At 49.0% G+C, this 22,438-nt stretch overlaps 1 protein-coding gene across 1 annotated transcript in view; it reads left to right on the forward strand.

Moving 5' to 3' along the window:
• DSCAML1 (DS cell adhesion molecule like 1) overlaps positions 1-22,438 on the forward strand; it is an 866,449-nt gene that overhangs the window by 740,615 nt on the left and 103,396 nt on the right. The window contains exon 20 of the mRNA XM_069614463.1: positions 7,485-7,624. Within this exon, the coding sequence (XP_069470564.1) occupies positions 7,485-7,624 (140 nt within the window). The remainder of the gene's footprint in view (positions 1-7,484; positions 7,625-22,438) is intronic.

Here is a 22,438-nt window from a genome sequence, read left to right on the forward strand (position 1 = left end):
TGACCAGACAATATATAATTTCTTGACAACTGGTGATTACTTTGATAACGTTTTTAGGCACATTCTTGGTTTCATGCAACTTCTTTAGGAAAATGTTCCCTGACGGAGAGATGAAAGCTCTGTGGCGGTAGGGCACTCTGTCATCCAGGTTGCAGCAAGGCTGTCATGCTGACTCTCGGAGGCAGGCAGGTGGGAGAGTTTTCTTAAAACCTGACTCTACCCGTCCTGGCAGGTCTTACGTCCCAACCACTTCCCACACTGCTGGATTCTGTTACCCCATGGGCTCACTCCCATGTAACCATCAGGGCGTTCAATGTAGGTGGAACGGTTACCAACTGTGTCACTTTTGTTATTCTTTATACCCACAATTGTGTTAACTCAAGAAGCCAGCTCAGATGTGCAGTATCCACCATTGGGTCAAAACTAATTTAAGAAAAATGTATTACATTGGACTACCTGCCCTGGTAGGACGCCTGGCACAGGAAGGCATTAAACTTGCCCATGAAGCATCCGCACCATGCAACAGATGTCCAAATGCAGAGCACCTGACCCCAACCAACATAGCAGCCAGGATGTCTTTCATGAAAATCTGGGGAATTGACTTGCAAAACATGGCCTGCCAATGTTGAAGAGCCAGCGCTTACAGTGTTCTTTTAAAATATACATTTTATGTATACCAGGCCATCGGCTTTCTGCTCACATTAGGGAGGGCTGGCACTCTGTTATTGAGTCTTCTATAATGAAACGTTTGCCATGTTCTCTGCTTCTTCGTTGAACACCTGCCATTACTGTGACTGGCAATAAGTCTAAAATTAAAATCGACTAGTCTTCAATGTTAAGTGTGCCAATGCAGTAGACGTGTTCGTACTTTGAGAATCCTCAGCATGAAAAAGTCATTTCAGTACGAGGCGAGGCCCTCCCCATGATCATGTACACACGTTTTCTAAAATGTTCAACAAAATACACATAAAAGGGACAGTCTTCTATTCTGAAGGAAATCGCGAGATTACAGTGGCCAATCAAGAGTGCACTGATGGGTATCCAGTTAATTGTACAGATCAGGAGATGCTGGTACAATCACCATCTGGCAATAAAACGGAGTTGAATTTGCCTGCGGTGAATGAAAATAAAAACGCCAACGCTAGCCCTGCAATGTGCAGGATTTCCTGAGATTCGTGCATGTTCATACTTGTTGTATTATTTTGTGGAATTATTTACGGTGCATAAACAGTTTGTTGAATCTTTTTGCTTTTTTTAAAATGAGAGAACTCGGTCATTACTCCTTGTGCTGTTTAGTCCCTTTTCCTAGTGCCTTGTTTGCTACCCCCAGACCTACCTGTGCTGCAGCTGGACTTACCTGTGCTGCTCAGATCCCTTTTCCTCTTACGTTGTCTGCTAACCTCGGGCCTACCTGTCTTGCTGTGTATTCTATTCCCCTGATGCCTTGTGCTACCCCTGACCCTGCATGTGCTCCTTACCCCCAGAGCTTTGTCTGAGCTCTGCCACCGCTTAAACTGTTGAACAACCTTTTCCTGACTGCCCTACCCCTATGCCTGTATCCACTTCATGAGAGGCACTGTACTAGCCCTGCTCATGTTTCTGGGCACTGCCGTACCCCTATACACCCTGTTCATGAGGCACCGCACCACGGCCTGTCCATGCTGTTTTGCACCCTATTTCTATTGGTCACGCCCCTACAGCTGCCACTGTCTGCACTGATGTGTGCCCTTTTTTCTTTTGCATGATTCTCCCTATCCCAGACCCTGTTGCTTGTTTTTTTCCTTTAGGCTGCTGCCTTACCCTCCTTCTAATGCTCATCCTTTTTCTTATGGCTCACTATTTTCCCACCACCCTTTTCCCCAAGCTCCCTCTCTTACCTTTGAGGGTCCTCTTCAACACCTAGGCCATCATGTCACCCTTCACGCTGCTTGACGCATTAGACACCTGCCCCTCTCCTCCCTACCACCCGGTACAGCTGTACCCCCTCCTCTATCCCCTCTGTATCCTACCCCCCACTGTATAGCTGTTCTGTTATTAGTACTGAAAAGTGCTCTGTTCTCCAGCATGGGGTCTGGCATGGATACACATGCTCATGAATATTCCCCATTGTCAGGCCGGGAATCCTCGGTAAAAGAAAAAACTGTTTCACTTTCGTTTATAAACTGTATTTCTCCTATAAAGCTATCACTGAGCTCTGGGTCATACTGCCCCCAGCCAATGACTGCCCTTTCCCTAAGCCCCTCCTCTGGCATCCATCTTCAGATTTTTACAGCACATTCAAGTGTTGGTAGTCCATGTATTTCGCTCTTCGAGCTTTGTGTTTTTCGCGCTTTTTGGTAGGAACCCCCTATTTTTTTGTTCAATTGAGCCCGTGTGCTCCATCGTTTCTTCATCCGATTAACGGGGACCCATTTTTTGGCATCTTTCTTCGCCCGTTAAGGGCGGATTCGTTGAGTGTTTCTTCTTGGAAGTTTCGAGGAGGCCATCAGGCCTACACAACCCAGGTCATGTCGGAGGAGAAGGACAGAGCTTCCCTCTTCAAGCTCTGCACCAGCTGTGGTTTACGGAATGTTTTCATGGACGACAAACATTCACAGTGCCTTTGTCTTCACCCGACGCACAAGGAAGAGGATTGCAAGATCTGTCGTGTCTTCTCGAAGCACACTATGAAGGAACAGCACGTCAGACTGCCAGAGCGGGCATCTAAGTCCTTTGAGGTTGCCCCATCCGTGGGGTTCCAAGACAAGGCCAAGCACTGCAAGTCCGGTTCTGTCGTGGTCACCGCTCAAGCGGGTCCTGCGTCGGCCAGGGGGCGTTCATTGTCTCCTTCGGCCTCAATCTCCAGCCATCGCTCCAGCTCTTCGTCGAAGAGAAAGTCGGCTACCCCGGGGGAAAATACAGTAGAAACCGGAGAAGGCCAAGCAACAGGAAAAGATTGCCGACCTGCTTGTGAGGGCCCTGGTGATACAGGCTAAGTCGTCCGCATTTATCGAGCTGGTGGCGGATACCCTTTCGAAGGTGAAAGGGGCTGACCCGGTCCAGGGTACCCCTATGGTGGCCAGGGTGGCTCTTCCTCCCAAGTCAGGGGAAAAGACCCCGGAAAAGAGGATGCCGTCTGAGCCCAAAGCTGCCCCCTCAGGACCCAAAGAATGGGGTGGGGGCTGGAAGAACTCAGGGCACGAACGTCCACACCATCGCGTAGGACTTTGGAGACGATGATGATTACGTTGAGGCACCCACCGAAGGCGTCGACAGCAACGTTGGTGGGGAGGATGACATCGGCACTGGGTCCAGCGACCCTGCTCCCCAGGCACCTCCCAGAGATCTGTCTCATTATATTCTCTCGACTCTCCACACGCTGGTGTCGGAGATTCAGAAGAGGATGCCGGCGCCACCTCCGTTCCACCGGAAACAACCCCATGGACATTGCCGAAGAAGAGAAGGCACCCTATGCCTCTGCTCCAACCGCTGATGCCCTCCCCCCTAGGGATACGGGGACAGGCACAGCGACGACGGACACCGATGACGGCAGCCTCTCTACTCTGCCAAGGGCTTCTCCCCCGGACGATGTGGGCTCCTTCCACTCAATGATAGCCCATTCTTCGGAGAACTTTCCTCTCACACCGGAGGAAAAGAAGGAAGGCTTCCTGTATCAAAGCCAGGAGACGAAGAGGAATACCATCTTAGCGGTGCCCCTCCTGGACAAGGTCTGGGATGATGGGCTGGCATTGCTGAAGAACCCTTTCTCAGCTCTGGCAAAGAGGGACTGGCTTGAAAAGAAATACCGGGTCCCGGAGTCTGCACCCAAGTGTTTGCGGTCGCAGCTGTCACCAGACTCTGTGGTCTCAGCTGCTGCGAGGAAGAAGTCATCCAACCCGTCGTCTTCAGCCTTCGTTCCACCGGACGGCGAAGGGAAGAAGTAGGACGCTGTGGGTAGGAAGGTCATCTACTCAGCGGCGTTGACAGTTAAGGCGGTCAACGCTTTGGCTATCCTGGATAGGTACGACCGGAGCTTTGGTACAAGATTGCTCTGATCCTGGATTTCCTCCCCGAGGACAAGCGGGTAGAGGTGATGGATACCTTCAGGAAGGCGTGGTGGCCTCTGACCACACTATCACCATGGTCCTGGACATTGCGGGCACAGGCTTCCGCCAGATGGGCAACAGGGTTTGCCTCTGTTGTCGTGGCTGGCTGAAGGCCACCAACTTTAGGCAGGAGGTCCAGGCGAGGGTCCTGGACATGCCGTTCGACGGAGACAATCTCTTCGGAAAGGCCTTCGATCGATCTGTTTAGGCCATCAAGACCGACACGGAAACGATCTTTGCCCTGGGTACGCTGCAACAGCACTGTCCGTCCTTTCGTTCCTCGGGTGGGAAGTCGGGCAGGTCTTTGAAGAATTTCGGCGGCGCATCATCCTCTTACTGCCAACCCTCCCGTTCCACGACTCAGGAAGCCTACAAGGGTCTTTCCAAGGCCTTCAGAGGTGGCCACCGTCGTTGTCAAGGCTCTCAGGGCGGCGCACCAGCCTCAAAGCAGGACTGAACTGGTCAAGATATCGGGCGCCCACCCCTGCACCCTGGTGGGAGGCCGGCTGGTGAACTTTGTCAGTGTGTGGGAAAACATCTCCACCGATCGATGGGTGCTGGACACTCTCGCCCACGGACACACTTTGGAGTTTCAGCGAAAGTGTCTGCGAATTCCACCGGTGGCCCGGAAGGAACAATACATCCCTCGGTTGCTAATGGAGTTTCGGGCCATGTTCAAAAAAAGGTGCGATATAGCTGGTTTCCAAAGCAACTCTGGGGCTCCAGAGTTTACTCAAGATACTTTCTAGTAAGAAAGAAGACCGGGAGCTGGAGGACCATTCTCTGTCTGTGATGACTCAACAAGTACTTCAAGTCCCAGAAATTCAGGATGGTCACGCTGCCACACGTGCTCGGCCAGCTGGAGGAGGGAGACTTTCTGTCGTCATTGGATCTAGAGGAAGCGTACTTCCATGTCCCCATTCACGATAAACATTGCAAGTTCCTATGCTTCGTCATGCAAGGGAAACCCTACCAGTTCAAGGCTCTCCCCTTCAGACTGAAGTCGGCGCCCAGAGTATTTACGAAGTGCATGGCTCAGTTGGTGGCACATCTGTGACTACAGGGAATTCACGCATAGCCATACTTCGACGACTGGCTCATCCAGGCCAGGTCGAAAGACATTGCCGTCGATCACAGGGAGAGGACCATACGACTGCTGACGGATCAGGGGTTCTCGGTAAACTATGCAAAGTCCCGCTTGACTTCATCTCAGGACGTGCTATTCCTGGGATCCAGGCTCAACACGGTATCTTGCCTGGCAGCTCCCTCGGTGGAGAGGATAGGGGCCATTCTGGGCAAGGTGCAACGGCTGTTAGCACTGCAGATCGCCACAGTGAGGACCATCAGGTCGCTGCTCGGCACGATGTTGTCATGTATCTACCTGATCCGGCTCTGCAGGTTGCGGGTGCGATCTCTCCAGGAATTCCTAGACCCCCCTCGGATCCAGGTTTCCAGAAGCTTCAAGAATAGGATCATGCTCAACGAGGAGTTCCGTCGAGCGATAAGGTGGTGGGGCATGCGCTCCAATATCTTCGGGGGCACAGACTTCCAGGTCCCCCATACCAGAAGATGGTAATGACGGACGCTTCCCTGGAGGGCTGGGGAGACCACACCGGATGTCTCCACGCCAGAGGCCTATGACTGCTGGAGGAGAAGACGCTACACATCAATGTCCTGGAACTACAGTTTTTGGGCCCTCAAGTCGTTTCTTCCGTCCCTCAATGGCAAACTGGTGAGGGCCTTCACGGACAATACCACTACGATGTTTTAAATCCGGGAGTATGGGGCACCAGCACTCTCTAGAGAGGTGCAGGAAATGTGGCATTGGGCCATCCACCAGCGGATGTCTCTCATTCCTTTTCACCTGGCGGTAGTCAACATCACTGTTGCTGACTCCCTCTTGTCACGAGTGGGAGCTTGCGCAGGACCAAGTGGACAACCTCTTCCTCAAGTGGGGCAGTCCCCAGATCGATCTGTTCGCGACGGCGACGAACACCAAGTGCCGGAGGTTCGCCAGCAGGTTCCCCCAGGCCTGTTCCTGTACGTGTTCCCTCCGTTGCCTCTACTACTACGAGTCACCCGTCAACTCAGCCGGTGCAGGATGATCCTCGTCGCACCGGCGTGGCCGAGACAGATCAGGTAGCTGGACCTTCTCAGCATGTCGGCGGCACCTCCAGTCAAGCTACCAGTGGTCGCGGATCTGCACGTCAGGGAAGGAAGCGCAATCCTGCACCACGACCCAGGATCGCTGAACCTGAAGGCCTGGCTCCTGCAGCATAGAGTTTGGTGGTTACGAGCTGCCTGCGGACTGCAGGGAGGTCCTTGCAGTGTCAGGGCATCATCGACTCTGTAGTGTTATGGACACAAATGGAAGCGTTTTGGGACTTCGTGCCAGCCACAGAAGATTAACCCTCGGAGGGTCAGTGATTGGTTTATAGGAGAAAGACAGTTTGTAAACGAAAGTGAAACTGTTTTTTTCTTTTACCGAGGATTCCCGGCCTGATGATGGGGAATATTCATGAGCATGTGAATCCATGCCAGACCCTTGCTGGAGAAGAACAGTTACAGGTAAGTTACTTGTTCCTTATGCATCTGTATTGGTGAATACCTATGTAAAGCGCTCTGATGATTCTCGCAGCTAGGTTCACGCTCAATAATATAATTATAATAATAATAATAATACCCTGTCCCACATATGTGGCTTTCCACACTTTTTAGTTTGGACTGTTAGTGCCACCTTTAAGCCAAAACTGTTGCTTTAGAGTACAGATTGGGAGAAATGGCATATGAGGAGGAACACAAAGCTTGTTTGGTTATTTGCCCAACACGTGTACAGGGGCCTTATAAATGACTTATCATATCACCAATTGACTTCCCATGACCATGCTAATCCCTATGGCATTCCCACCCAGTTCTTGCCCAAAACACCTCAGGAGAACTCTTTGAGCTTGTTTTAAACAAGCCTTACCATCAAACATTGCACTCGAAGTGCCTACCTGTGTTTTCTCAAAGCAGTCTTCAGAGCGTTAATGACTAATTTGGGGTTGTAAACCAACTACGTGTGTAATAAAAATGTCTTAACCAGGTCTCCCTCCAGCCACTCCATTTTTAAGCACTATCTGTGCCCTTCACTGAAGTCCTGTTAAAACAAGCATTTGCAAAGCCAACAGTGTTGGCGTGTGTTTGTATTAGGCATTTGCGAGTCACTGCTATTAGATGCCCAGGTACTTGAATCATGTTGCACCTGCTACCATCAATGGCCAGTTAATACCACTACAGCAGTACCTGGCAAGTGCCTTTTCCATGCGTACACAAAAGCCCAAACAGTTAGCATTGCCAATGCTTGTTCTTTTGGTCACTGCCCAAGACTGTTGCTGACAACTGCCCTTTATTTTCCAGTTCCTGGGCCTCCTGCGGGTATCAAAGCTGTTCCTTCGTCGTCCAGCAGTGTGGTGGTCTCCTGGCTCCCCCCTACCAAGCCTAATGGTATCATCCGGAAGTACACCATCTTCTGTTCCAGCCCGGGGTCCGGTCAGCCGGTAAGTGGGGCATATGAGGGGGTGGGGGGATAAGACCGGGTTCTGGATTCAGGCGCACCGCCCTCCATCCCTCTGTGTGCTAAAAGTGAGACTGTGCCCGAGGGCAGCGCAAGAATCCACTCCGCGTCAGACACCTCGTTGGATGCGCCGGACACAGCAGGCGGGGTAATTAGTTGCCACAGATTGCAGGTTTGTAGGCACTGGTTCTGTTGTAGGCCTGGAAGTCAACCCAATGTCACGGAGGTGTGAGGCGACATTGGCAAGATAGCGTGGCCTTGATGGGGGAAGCGTAACTCACGTTACAATCTCGCGTTGGAGGTACTGAGGGGCTTCATTTTCTAACATAATCAATTTCTCCTTCCTCTCTCGTCTTAAGTTTTGTCCTTCCATCCTTTACTTTTCTTTACCTCTTCTGTCACGCTTCCCTTTGCTCTGTCCTTACACTTAGCCTTTTTCTTTGTCATCATTCCTTCTCCCGTTACTTCGCATCCTTAGCCCTCTCCCTTCCTTTCATTCCGCCGTCCCTCCCCTCGCGCCCCCTCTTCGCTCTCCCCATACCCCCTCCCTCCTGTCCTCCCCATCGTTCCGCCATCTACTATGGCATAAAGCCTCCCCTTACTCTCCTTTTCCCTTCGCTCCTTTCCTCTTCTCTCTCTTCCCTCACTCCCCTCCTTTCCTGTGTCCCCTAAACCCTCTTCCCTTGCTTTTCTTATTCTTTCCCTTTGCACCCCCCTTTCTTTTTGGCGCATGCCTCTTCTCCCTTACCCTTCTTATTCTCCCTTCTGCCTCCCTTTCCCTCCTTGCTTCCTTGTTTTCGTCCTTCCTTCTTTCCGAAGCTGTCCCTCCTTTCCTTGTTCCCTCGCTTCTTCTTAGCTCGTTCTCTCGAGCCTTTCCTCCATCCTTACTTGCCTCTCTCCTTCCCCTTCCCTCACAGGGGATTCCTCTCTAATACTTTCTTTTTCCTTCTCCCCTTCCTCATTCTACCTACCGTTCCTGTCCTATGGATGGGCTTGGCTCTGTTCTCTGCCCCGGCTTTTCCAAGCTTGACATAAGATTGACCCTGACCCAGCCCTGCAGTGCTCCGAGACACGGTCCTGCCTGCAAAATCTACCGATTTGCCATTTGTCCCGGCCACCTCTGGCCCTCCATCCATTGGCCATCTGGTAACGCATGGCTTTTCTCGCACGTGGTGTCCACCTAAAAAAAACAAGACTTTGGCGCCACTCCTGGTTTACGAGAACCGGGTGCCAGAGGATGCAGAAATGCGCTTCAGATTGCTGTTCCAGTTTGAGTGAGGTGGGGGCAGGAGGGATGGATGGTTGATGGTGGGGAGGAGGGGGAGGTTTTGCAAATTGCAGCTTATCAAAAGCGCTGTCTCCAATCCATTTCCATACCTCAGCCTCTGGTTTCCAAGGCAACATAATCTTTTCATCAAACCAAACTGGTAAAAAACCCACTGGGAACTGATATTGTTTTCCTGGCGACTTGTCATATCTGTCATGTAGAATGGAAAAATCTATTCTCTTAAGTGGGAGTTCCTCCTCTCGGACCACCCATCTCCCATTAATTCAGGTGGCGGAAATGGATCTGCGGACCTTCGGCGGCCGCAGGTTCAAATCCCAGCCACGCTGCCAAAGGTCGAAGAAATGATCTCCTGCCGTAGCCTTGGGTAGTTAAAAGAGAGGTGCGTGCTTGCCTTTTAAGTGCAGACGTGCTATAGAATCAAGATGATGCAGTTTTGGGAACCCCCACCCTCCCACCGCCCAGCTGTTCTTTGCCTGATATTCCCCACTGTCAAATGTCCATTGTGGACCGCTTTTCACCAGATCAGATACCCGTCGCTGGCCAGCCTTGCAGAGAATAGCCCAGAGATGGGTGGACAGCAGTCTTCTAATCTAACAGTTCAGACTAGAGGAATAGGGTCGCCTTGAGCTGCGCCACCTCCTCGACACCTGTTAGCATGGAGGAGGGCAGTGTCTTCTAATAGGTTATTTTTTTTTAACTTTCTTTATTTTTATTTTTCACAAAAAACAAACAATGGCCCCATGCACCAGCCACTTTGAATGCCCCATCCCTCTACGCCCCCCTCTTTGATGCCCCAGCTCGTCCCGCCTCGCTCTCTTCGTGGTCATGAACCAGTGTTTAACTCAAGAGTCAACATTGCATGATTTATGAGTTGTCGGCAGCACGCAGTGGTGAGAACCCCATGCTCTGTGCAGGGGACAGTGACTGTGATTCTAAATCGTCGGTGGTTGAGATCAAGTAAGCTATATACGGACCCCTGATATCTGGCGGGCGCGTGTGTAGCGGAAATGTCTTAATATAGTTAGTCTCTACATCTTGGCAGTACGTGATGTCTTTTAGCCAGTGTTGTAGGCTCAGTGGAGGTTCTCTTTCCCAGTTGCACGCAATTCTCCTCCGTGCTAAAACCAGCAGTAGGTCTGCCAGCTTCCGCACTGTTCTAGGTAGGTTTTTGGTCAGACCTAGCATCGTTAGTTTAGGGTCGGAGATCAGTTTTGTTCCGATTATCGCTGATGTTTTCTCCAACACTGTATTCCAAAATGCAGCTATTGGAGGGCAGGACCACACCAGGTGCAGGAAATCTGCCTCCAGAGATCCACATCTGCTGCACGCTGCTGATATTGTTTCTCTTTGGGCGTTGAGCTTTGCTGGGGTGTGGTATACTTGATGGAGGTAATTGAAGTGGATCTGCCTGTATCTCGTGTTAATTGCCACTTTTTGAGTGAGGTTTAATATGTAGTTCCATTCTCCCTCTGCAATCGTGATTCCCAGTGTTTTCTCCCATCTCCTTTTAGCGTTTGAATTGGGTAGCTTCCATTCGGTTAGGAGGGACTTGTAGATGTTTATCAGGCGGCCTTCTCCTTGGGCTTGTATCATGTTGTGTAGTAGTGGCCACACAGGTTGTAGCTGTGGAACGGTAGGAATACTAGCTTGTAGACTAGAGTGTGTCGCAGCCTGAAATATATGAAGGCATCTAGAGCGTTGTTGCTTCCCATATCTTGAGCTTGTTGTAGAGACAAAAGTGTACCATCTGGGAAGAGATCGTTCATTGTGTGTATCTGCAGTTTTTCCGTCCAGTGCTGGAAAACTTTTTCGGCCGTGATGGGAATTCCTGGAGTGTGTTTGACGGGAAGGAGAGGGGAAAATCTGGTTGTGATCTCACTTTTCTTAGCCACCTTTTTCCAGATTGAATATGTTGTGGAAACAATGTTCATCAATGTCTGAGCCGTTGGAGGCGCGGAGGAGGTGTTGCGTCACCAGAGCCCTTTTGATCTGAACGTGAGGTCTGACTAAGTGTGTAGCATACCAGTGACTGAGAAATTGAGCCTGGGCAGCTCAGCAGTACTGTTGCATTTCTGGGAGGGCAAATCCTCTCTGTTTTACCGGCAGAGTCAGTGTGGTATATGCCTATCTCGCCACCTTGCCCGCCCATATCAGGTCAAGGATCATACTCTTGATGCGCTGTAGGATCCGTTGTGTCAGCACCAGGGGGATATTTGAGGAAAAGTATAGCAGTTTTGGTAGGATAATCATTTTGCCTATTGAAATTCTGCCCCAAAGTGTAAGAGTTAGTGATTTCCACCTGTTAACTTTAGTTTGGATAGCATCTACCGTGTTTTCATAGTTGTCCCACAGGATATCTTCTCTTATCCTGGACATGTAGATGCCTAGGTATCTAACTCGTGAATGCTGCCATTGTAAACCAAAGTCGTCAACCAATTTGCTGGTGGAGGCGGTTAGCGGGAAGATTATGGATTTGGTATTATTGATTCTGAAGCAGAGATATCGATTGAGACACGCTAGGTAATCCAGATAAAGCCAAATTAAAGCTACACCAGTTGGACTGAATAAAAACGAGGGATTTGTGTCTAACATATAGTGATTGAGATGTACTCTGATTTCCACCTAAAAAAGTTAACATCCTTCCACAATATCTATCACGATAACCCTCAGTCAAATTTCGAAGTGGCATACTCTGCTTACGTTTCAATATTTGGCCCACACTTGATCTCAAAGCAAAATGGAATCCATTGCCTGTGGGGAAAAAAAACATATGTTGCTTTTGCACAGTGGATGATACACGCGAAACCTTAGTTCACATAGTTATGGAATGCCATGCGCTTCGACCAAAAAGAAAAGTCTTTTTGGCAGATATTGTAAACGACTGGGAAATGTCACACAGCAAGAATGTTGGTCCTTAATATTGGGTACGAACACAATGCCCATTCAAATAGCTGCTATCAACTATCTTATTAATTTAAATTTGGAAGAAAGAGCTGAGGATATTGAAATGAAATAATGGAAAAAAGGGGAAAATACAGTAATTGTTAACTGCTAGTGGATGTCTAGCTACAGACAAATGAGCGCAATTTGTCTAAAGTAACTTTTTAGGTATTTGTAATTTGTGATGTGATGTGAAACATGATGCATTGATGGACATCAAGATTTAACCGATTTGTATTTTGTATATATTTTAACCTGTGTTGATGTTCTTTCTTTTGCATCAGTTGCATGTTTAATTATTTTTTTTTGTTTTAGTTTTTGAGTGCTAGGAATGTGATAAGAAAATAATTTATTTGTAATTTAAAAAAATGTTGTACTATATCGTAATTGTTGTAATGATTTTGTATACATTTGAAAGGTTGATTAAATTCAGCCAATACAAATAAAAAAAATAAAAAAATATTGATTTTCAACCATGAGAAGTGACCACATTTCAGTACTGCTTGCATCACTGGGTTTAGGTTCTCGTTGCCATTCCGAAGGAAAAGTGCAACGTTGTCAGTGTACAGAGATATAATCAGGTTGTGTCGCGCCCAAAGAAAGGCCTCAGTGAAGGTGGTGTAGTCGAAGGTTTAAAGCTAAGGGTTCCATTACCGGGGCGAACAGTAGTGCCGACAGCGGGCAGCCTTGTCTAGTTCCTCTCCTTAGGTGTATATCGGTTGAGCCGATGTTTCCCAGCATGATGTTGGGCGTTGGCTTTTTATATAGAAGGGAGATTAATTGTATGAAGCATTTGCCTATGCCCATGTGTTCCAGGACTGTAAAGAGGAAGGGCCATTTGACTGAGTCGAAGGCTTTTTCAGCGTCTAACAGTACTGCTAATACTTGGCACTCAGGGTCTTGGGCTTCCATCACTCCAAACATTCTTCTTATTCCGAAGGAGGTGTTTCTGCCCGGGATGAAGCCGGCCTGTTCAGGAAGCACCATGGCGGGCATCAGAGGGAGCAGTCTTTTGGTCAGGATCTTTGCGAAGATTTTGTTATCTAAGTTTATCAATGATCTAGGCCTGTAAGATCCACAGTCGTCTTTGGGTTTGCCAGGTTTATGTAGGAGGATTATGTTGGCCATGTAGAGCGCTGGTGGTAGTTGGTTGTTGTCCAGGGCTTCGTCGTAGACCTGAAGCTGGAGTGGATCTAGGAGATTCGCAAAAGATTTATAGAATTCGCCTGCCAGGCCGTCTGGGCCTGGTACCTTCGTTTTGGGTAGTTCCTTGGTAGCTTTGAGTATTTCTTCTGCGTTGATGGGTGAGTTGAGCAGTACTCTGAGATCCGCGTCCGTCCTGTACAGTTCGACTGTATCCAGGTATTGTGCCAATTTGACGGGGTCTGTGGTATAATTCGAGTCGTATAGACCTTGGTAAAATCGGCGGACTGTCTCAAATGTCCTCTGCAGAGTAGACAGGATTGCCAGCGTGGTCAATGACCGATTCAACCATTGTGGGCTTCTTATCTGCTGCTACAAGCCGTGCTAGGAGTGCTCCGGGTTGTTGTCCCTCACCGTACTGGTGGATCTTATGTTGACTAGCTATAAATGTTATTTCTCTTTCTGCGGCTATCCGGAATGTATCCAGTTCTGCTAGGTTCTGTGGGTTATTAGCAGATAAGAGTGAGCATTCAAGTTCTTTGAGGCAGGACTCGCTAGCGTTCAACTCTCTGCGTATTAGTTTAAGGATCCCGTTTTCTTTCGCCAGGCAAACTCCTTTAATGAAGCACTTTAGGGTTTCCCACAGTATCCCAGCTGAGGACACCGATCCCTGGTTGATTTTGATGAGTCACTATTTCTGTTCAGAGTTCTTCTGCAAAGACTGGGTTCTGTAAAGATCTGGGTTTGAATCTCCAATGGGGTCTAGTGTTGCCCATTCATGATGTGGCGCATTCCAAGGTTAGTGCTGAGTGGTCTGATAGGGATCTGGGCAGAATTTGGCAGTCGCTCCACTGAAAGTGGCTGTGTGAAGACACGAGGAGGTAGTCGAGTCTTGCGCTGGTTTTGTGGACCCAGGAATAAAAGATGTATTTGCTGGTGTCTGTGTGTTTTTACCTCCAGATGTCTTTAAGATCGTAGGCTTTGCATATCTCAGTGATTTGTAGGCTTGTTTTGGAGGGGGGTGTTGCTGTGTTATGAGACCTGTCTTTGATAGGATTGAGTGGTGTATTTAGGTCTCCGCCCCGATGACTGTGGATCGCCTGTTTTTCTCTAGATGTGCCATCACCCACTCAAAGTTGTTGGGGCCATCAGTGTTTGGGCCATAGGAGTTTACTAGGGTAATTTCTTCTCCGTTGATTGTTCCATGCACTAGGAGCGATCTGCCCTCCGTATCTTTTTTAGTCTATTTGAATCTAAAGTTGGTTGTTTTGTTGATTAGGATGGCTACCCCTCTACCGTATGAGGAGTACGAGGCAAAGTACCTATGGCAGCCCCACTGTCTGGCCCAGAGGTTTTTTGGATGTGGGGCGCAAGTGGGTCTCCTGGATGAAAGCTATGTCTATTTTGTGCCGGCGTAGATACTGTTATCTTCCTTACTTTAGTTGGTTGGTTGCCGCCTTTAATGTTCCTTGTAGCTAGGTTGAATTTGTCAGTCTTTTTCTCATTTGTTTAGCTGGATTTTCTGGTCTGACCTCTGAGGCGTGGTGGTGACGGGGCGTTCTGAGGCGGAACTGGGTGCGGTATGACCCTCTTGTGGCCGGTGCATGTGCATGATAACAAACTCCATTCAATTTAGCAAACCCCAACTTGTCTGGATTTCCTCCCCGCGTCTCACGAGCAACCCCCAACCTGCTCGTCATCTTTACCCATCCCACTAACATTTAACTGGTGGACTTTATCTTTGCTGCGCAAGGGGCGCTCGGGGCCTTCAAAGTTACGCGGCACTGGGGTAAGTCTTACCCAGGTATTGTGTTCCGGTGGGGTTGTCGCTGGCTATATGTCATTCCTTAGTTGACTGTGGCTGATTATGGTGGGTTTCTCTGATCCATCTCTCTCTGTGGCAGCACTAAGTTGTTGTTTGGTGGTCTGCAGCCAGCCTGGTCCTGGTATGAGTTGGGTTCTTCGGGTGTCTGGAAGAATTGGGTATTTCCGTTGTGTTGTATTCTGAGCCAGGCGGGAAAGAGCATCGAATAGGGTATCTTTTTGTCACAGAGTCTATGTTTAATATTTGTAAAGGTTCTACTTTGTGCTTGCACGGCTGGCGAGAAGTCCGGGTCGAAATGGACGGTGTTGCTGTCGTACTGTAGCTCGCCTTTTTCTCTCGGCAGTCGTAGGATCGTTTCCCGGTCTTTGTAGTTGAGTAATTTTGCAATAATTTGGCACGACGGAGCCCCTGGGATCTGCTTCATCGCTGGGATCCTGTGAGCTCTTTCCACGACGTATAGATGAGAAAGAGCCTCCGTCCCAAAAAGTTCTGTGCACATCGCATCTATATGATCCTCCATTTTCATCTGCATTTGCTGTTCTGACTGACAATCCTCACGTTATTACTCCTGGAGCGTCCTAAGTCTTTGTTTCATGCATTAGCTATTTTCATCTGAGATTCTAGTTTGGACACTCTGCCTGTTAGGGCTGTTGCGCCGTCATCAAGGTCAGACACGCACTGTTCGACCGTATCTAAACGTTCGGTGTGATTGTCGAGCCGGTGTTGCAGTTGGTCCACCTTGGAGGAGAGACTGTCAATGTTGCTGTCATGTCTCCCAATTACTGCTTTCAGTTCTAGGAGGATTTCTCCAATGTCGAGGGGTTGGGAGAGGTAGTCTTCATGGGGTGTTACGTGTGTTGGAGACTCTGTTCCACCGCTGTGCTGTGGAGCTTTGGATGCAGAACCAGATTCGAAATTCAGCTTTCACTGTGACTTGTCGGTCTTTCCCATGATTCTTATGTACTGGTAGATGTTACTGGGAGACTTGTAGCAGCGGAGAAGTGGTGCCTCGAACTACTGGTGCAGGGCAAGGTCTGGGAGGTCTCCTCGTGGTTTTTCGCCTGTGCGTGATGATGCTGGGGGGCCGGCAGGACCGGTACATTTCTGAGCTAGTTCAGGAGCAAATTTTCTGGTGGCTTTACAGCAAGGGTGTATTCAGAATTGCTAGGATTCTGATATAAATGTTGCGCTTGTACCGCTTTAGGATAGCTTTACGAGTGACACCCTGTATCGTATTTATTTCCGACTGATGTGTTGGATTGCTTGTATGTCATACGATGGTGTCTGGAGAATACAGGGGGTGTGGCTGACCGAGCTGCAGTGGTGCGTTGGTGGAATATTCAGTTTCATTTGTTTTGTCTCGGATTCACAGGAGTGGCAATAACGTTTTTACTGTTGAATCCTATTTGGACAACGTCTCCTTGCCCTCTGTTGCTGACTTCTCAGATCTATGTCCGAGCGAGTGGGAGTCTTGTAGTGTGGTATTAAGGGATGTGTTCCACTTGATGGCTGACCCATGTGTGGTTAGATTGTTGAAACAGTTTGTGGAACGAATGAGGGTCCTGGCTTATCATTTAGTTTTAATATCATTAATAATTCGTGCTTGGGGAAACATACTTTTCTCCTTTACGTGGCGGCTGTTCCCTTGTCGTCTGCACTGATCGCCACTGCTCTTCCTGTACGGTCTCTGTTCGGTTTTTTTATAGAGTTGCAGGCCTCTGTGTCGATTGGGCCTAGTGGTCGGTCGTTATGCGCACTATTGGTCTTTTGCCAGGCTGCGAGCTAGGCGATGCCGCACTCAGTCTTTGCCGGTCTATTGGCAAGAGTGCAGAGTGTTAGGCTTGTTCTTTTCGTACTTCGTTGTGAATCACTAGCAGTTGTGGCTTCAAAGAAGGATGTCTTGTCACATATTGATTAGAGCTGGGCTCTTCACACTAGGTAGCTTTAAAACAGTTGGTGTGGCAGTATGGTATGCCTGCGAACGTGGGGTCTAGCACGCTGTCTACTCTGTTGTCGCAGGTCAGGGGCACTGAAGGGTGCGATGAATTTGTTAGTACTATGCGAGTTCTCGCCTCATGTGGTACCCCTTGTCCTCCGCTGTTTGCATTCACTTCTTGGTTCAGCTGAATGCGTGCAGGCCTTTGAGATGGTTAGAGTCGGTGTCCATGCAACCCTCACCTTGTCGATTGCTTCTCGGCCACAGCCTGGATGTTAGCGATTATGTGGGGTTTGCCTGCGTGCTGGTGGGACTGTGTAACGTGGGCACCATTTTGTTGTTTTCAAGTACTTCTCGAAGGATGTCATGAAAGGATTATACCATCGGTGGTTCTTGAGTTGCTTTACGTTCAACTGGCCCACCTGGAGCGTTGCCTTCTGAGGAGGTGGTCGGTTACCAAATAGTGTGTTGTTGACCGACTTGTGCTTCATGCGTCGATGTGCCCAGCGATCAATCGGAGCGTTTCACCTTGAAAGATAAGGTTCCCTTCCTTGCTCCTGCAGGACTAGGTGCCGCGGAGATCCACTTCTTGCGGTGTGCCTTCCGGATACGCAGTCGTCGGGTGCCGGCATCTGCCCAGCTCGATGATGTTAATTCGTCTTGAGGACAGTATTTGTGAGATAGGGGGGCACCCACTCCTCGGCTGCTGTTATTCTTGCTTACCGGCTTCTGCTGCAATGGCTCCTCTTGATTCAGTGGGGAACTTGGGGGCATCGGAGCTTCGATGTACCCTGCTCCTCCGACTCACTTCCGCTGCTTATGTCCCCTGCCGTATCTGACCCAGAGTTGTTCACTTCTTTTGTTGACTCCAGGTCCGATACTCTGAGCCGCTGCAGGGAAGGACTACGAACGGTCGAGAGCTCCACGGTCTCCACGGCATCACCAGGGTTCGATGTTATCGAGCCGCTGTTCCTGTTCTGCCTCAGAACGTAGAAGGTTGCCGGGCTGACGCGCCTGGCAAGCGCCCAACTGCGGACCCACCGCAGAGGCCAATTCTATAATTGTAGGAGGGTCTGATGACAAGTGTGGTGGCCGTTGCCACAGAGACCGGCCGCTAGATTGTTGACTTGCCCGCCCGTTTCGGAGCCCTCGCTTGGCACCTACCCACACCAGCTCTGCGGTCCACAATCGCCAACTGCAGGGCGCAGCCGATGCGCAGCCGCTCGTCAGTCGTGAGGGATCCAGGGGGGAATCCGCCCACGGCTCCGCCCTCGGGCGAGTCGCTGCTGTGGTGTCACGCTCCCCTCTTTCTTCCCAGAGGGGTGTGGGAGGTCCCCAGTCACCTGCGGGCCGGCAAGGCCGTAATGGCTATGCGGCGACAGAGGACGCCAACAGTTCGCAGTATGGCCCTGAGGAGACTCGGTTTGCCGCGATTTTCTAGTTTCTCCTTTGTGGTAGCCTTCAGCAATGGATGCAGACCTAGGATTAGGTGAATTCCCCCACCGAAAAGCAAGGCTTATTCAGGGCCGCACCAACACTCAAAAGGGAGCGGCCATCTTGGTCGGCTCTCTAGCGCCTTCTCTCTTCTAATAGGTTATAGACACCGCTGGGACAGGAAGAGTGCAGGATTGCACCACTCCATAGATAGGCATTGGAGACCAGGCTTGCCCAGTACAGACTTGTCGTGGATATGGGGGGGGGGACAGGCAGGCAGTCATGTCCTAGTTCACATGCACCTGCAGGAAAGCATGACGGCACACTTGGGCCAGTTCGGAGACCTGTTGGGCAGCAGGAGCACAGTCTTGCACTAGCTGACAGACAGCAGGAAGTGGAGATGAAGGGGTTCAGTGCAATACAAAATAGGTGATGACTGAAAGGTTTGGAAGTAATCTTGAACCTCTGGCAATTGCTCTGGGCAACCCTCCAGACCATCGTTCTTCACCTGCCAATGCCAAGCCGTTACAGAAGGGGAATAACCATATGCAAATCAGGCTCGATCTAGGGTGACCAGATTAAGAAGTAAAAAAACAGGACAGGAAACTAACATAAAAGTAGGACAAACTCTTGGAATTGGCTGTCAAGGCACTACACTTCAGTACTTAAAACTATCTTGTTATAAAATGCAGCATTTCTTCTGTGCGATATTGTGCATTCCTGCCTGCCAGCTATGAAGACCTACTACAAAAAACCAGGACCACTGCAATTTCCAATGGGAACATAATCTTGAGAAAGGTGGACAGTCACGGCAAAACCGGGACGTCTGGTCACCCTAGCTTGGTCCTACCCCAAAATTAACAGTCCAGCCAGAACTGCTAGGTCACATGACCTCTGTACAAGACTAGAAGCATCCCCAGACATGTTTAGAACTCTTAGCATGGGTGGGAGGGGCTTACTAACCCCACCACAATGGTGGCATTGAAGGCAATTCTGCCCAACTTGACTGTACTATTTAGTCTTACCACTACTGCACAAACTCAGAACTGGGGCTCCTTGCACTAGAAGTGCAAATTGTGACCTCACTTTAAACACACGTCTGTAACAATATACGAGTGTGGTGAAGTGTCTCCACTTTTCTTCACAAATACAGTTAAAAAGGGGATGTCTGTTGGAGGCAGCCCTTGCTGGAAGCAGAATCACAGCCACTTTCTATTGGTGGAACAGCAACCTCAACCAAGTGTTTCAGAGAGGCATGGCAATGAAATCCAAGATGGAGGCCTGAGCGTTTCCTCTCAAGCACATGTGACTAGAGGTCAGCAATCGAGACTGTCAGAGAATGAGGGGGAACCACAGACCAGTAGACCAATGGCACGAGGACTTGGAACTCTCAACCAATGAGCTGAAGTCATGTTAAGTATGAGAAAGGGAAGAGAGACAGTAGCAGGGAGAAGCTGTGTACACCAGGAAGTGGCAGCATACATGCATTCAGCAATTGCTGAAACCTTGAGGGGCGGATGGAACAAACTTCTGTGAGCAGAAGGCACTCTGGCTTTGGTTGCGTTGGACCAGAGTGGAAGAAACCAAAGTTGTTGGATGGGTTTCGATGCCTGTAGGCAGTGGCAAGAAGTCAACAGAGACAGTCGAGGGATAATGGTATGATGGAGATGCCACAGCGAAATCCATAAGGTGGTGTGACTTATACCGGGAAAGGGCCACGCTCAAAAGGTTGCATCTGCAGAATTGTGGCCCTTTGTGCTGCAATCACAGGTGCAAGGCCCATGGACACAGAACCAAGTAAACTATATTAGTGAGAGGCTAGCCGTGTTCAGCGTCATGACTCTACCAGAGAGGGTCATCGCAATTATACAATGTCTGGCAGATTTATCCTGGAACCATGTCTGCTAACCATGTCTCGGGGTACCAGAGTAACAAAATGGACTCAACCAGATGACTGCGTCTCGTTGGAATCAAGTGCGGGAAGTAGACTGGTGTCTGATTGGCTGGGCAAGATATGACTCAGAGGTTGAGGCGCCTTTTAATGTTCAAATTAGGCCTCGTGTTATTGATAGGTGAAACGGTTTAGGCCTGTATTCTCAATAGGCTCACAGGGATAGCTGTCAAACTTTGTAAACTGAAACGTTAACGCTTACTAGTAGCAGCGCAGGTCTCCGGTTCTTCCGTGATGGTTACTCTATAGACAACAAGGGCATCAGCAAGCAGAACAGTAATTTGCCCACTGGAGAAGGTGCAAAATCGAAGGAAGCACTAAATTGTATCTAGGGTATGGTTCATCTCTATCATTCACAGATAGTACAGTTCTGCTCCAGGGCAGATGTGTTTCAGCAGTCAGACTTAAAGCATGAAGGTAGACTCCTCCTATTCACCAAACCTGTGTTATTTGATGTTTGTATAGTTCCTACTGCCATTGATATGGCCTTGAAGCTCTGTGGTGGATGAATGCCCAACGGAAGACCGTAGTCTGTGCAAACATGCAAATAAAAGGAGCAATTCAATGCGAGTGAACAGTAATTGACATTCTGTGAAAAGCAGATTTGACTAGGTTGAAGCATTTTTTAATCATGCTTTGCATATTTCATGCAGTGCATATATTGCGCAGGCATAGGGAAGACCGCTATGTCGGTGGGTATATGACAGCTAGACAACATTTTCTGTGGGACTCCGCTGTATTCTCTGGGTTGCAGCGTGAGAGGCGAAAGGCACTGTTATATCTTACATGCAGAACACAAGCATCAATGCCTAACATCCAGTCAGCAAGCAAATTAAATGCACAATTGTCAGCTATGCTAAAGATACCACAAGCGCAGGCCTGTACCATCTTGATATTGCAATAAAAATGTAGTTTCATGGAAAACCTCCCAGTAGAAAAACTCAAATGTGGCGAAACTTCAGAGGCAGCAGAAATTGCTCAATTCTCACAGTAGCAAAATTCAAAGTGGTGGAACCTCGCAGTAACAGAAGTCAAAATGTCAAAATTCCTTTGTTTTTCTTTTTTGTAACTACACTCAAGCTCTGTATTACTGACACATGGGGTACACAGAGCTTTCCATGGCTCCCATCTCTTCGTGACAAATCCATTCAGGGATGCGCAACAAGGCTCCTTCAGAGTAGGACTCCTTTGAGGCTTTCAACCCAGCTGTGTCCGCATTGTCGAAGAAGAAACCTCAAAAGAATGCTTGCCGTCCAGACAGAGGTCTGCATAACAGCCCACTTGCCACTAGCAGAGGGGTCCCTTAGAGTATACTCACTGCCCAGACCAAAATCTTCATTGCAGGAAGTCCTTTAAAGGTGGATACCATCTGACTGATGTTTGCAAGTAAAGACTCTTATCACCCCATCAGAGTTCCTTACTTGGGACACCTACATCTGGTGCAGAGATGCAGTACATTTGTTTTTCATTTTTGTAAGCGGCTGATGAGGTGGTTGTGATGAATCAACTTCCGGGGCACCAGTGGTCCAGGGATGAATATCTGTTTCTAAACCATCAATCAACACCACACCTGTAGTACACCAGAAGGGATCCAAACAGATTGGAATATAAGTAAATTATAAATCTTTGTCCAATTTTGGTAACGTGGACAGAACAGCAGGCTGATCTCCGCAAGGTCGTGGATCGTTGGTTAGATGCAACACAGCGAAAATACGATTACCCAGTGATACAAGGGACTGTCCATTCAAGGTGGTATACAAATATCTACTTTATTATTACTACAACACAGTTCTAGCACACTGCAATTACAACCCACAAGGTAAAGGAAAACAGAGGACAGACAGTTACACAAAGGAAAGGGATGCACTCTGGATACTGACAGGAGGGTAGTTGGTAAAGTAATCTGTCTTATAGTTCAAGATTATTTGGTTTCAACACCAAAGGGTCGTAACTGTCTCGAGGGGCCTTCAGAGAAGGACCAGGGGGGCAGAACCACAATGTACCTGGTGCTGAAGAGGTTCTTGGTGCTTGACAGCGTCAAGGCGGTTCCGGGGTACTTCACAGCCCTTGAGACAGAGTTAGTGGTGGGAGACAGCTGCGGGTACCAGGTGGCAGGCAGTTCGGCAAGCGAGGCTGGACGGATGTCTGCAAGCTGTCTGGCGCAGCGGCTCAGGGCCAAGAATCATTATCTGTTTGCTGGTTGGTGGATCTAAAATGCTGACCAAGGCGTCCCGGGTAGCTCTGACGACTACGGCGTGACAACAGTCAGCGGTGCAGCCA

The sequence above is a fragment of the Ambystoma mexicanum genome, chromosome 9 (genome assembly GCF_040938575.1).
Source record: "Ambystoma mexicanum isolate Mex_15411 chromosome 9, UKY_AmexF1_1, whole genome shotgun sequence".
NCBI classification, from domain to species: domain Eukaryota; kingdom Metazoa; phylum Chordata; class Amphibia; order Caudata; family Ambystomatidae; genus Ambystoma; species Ambystoma mexicanum.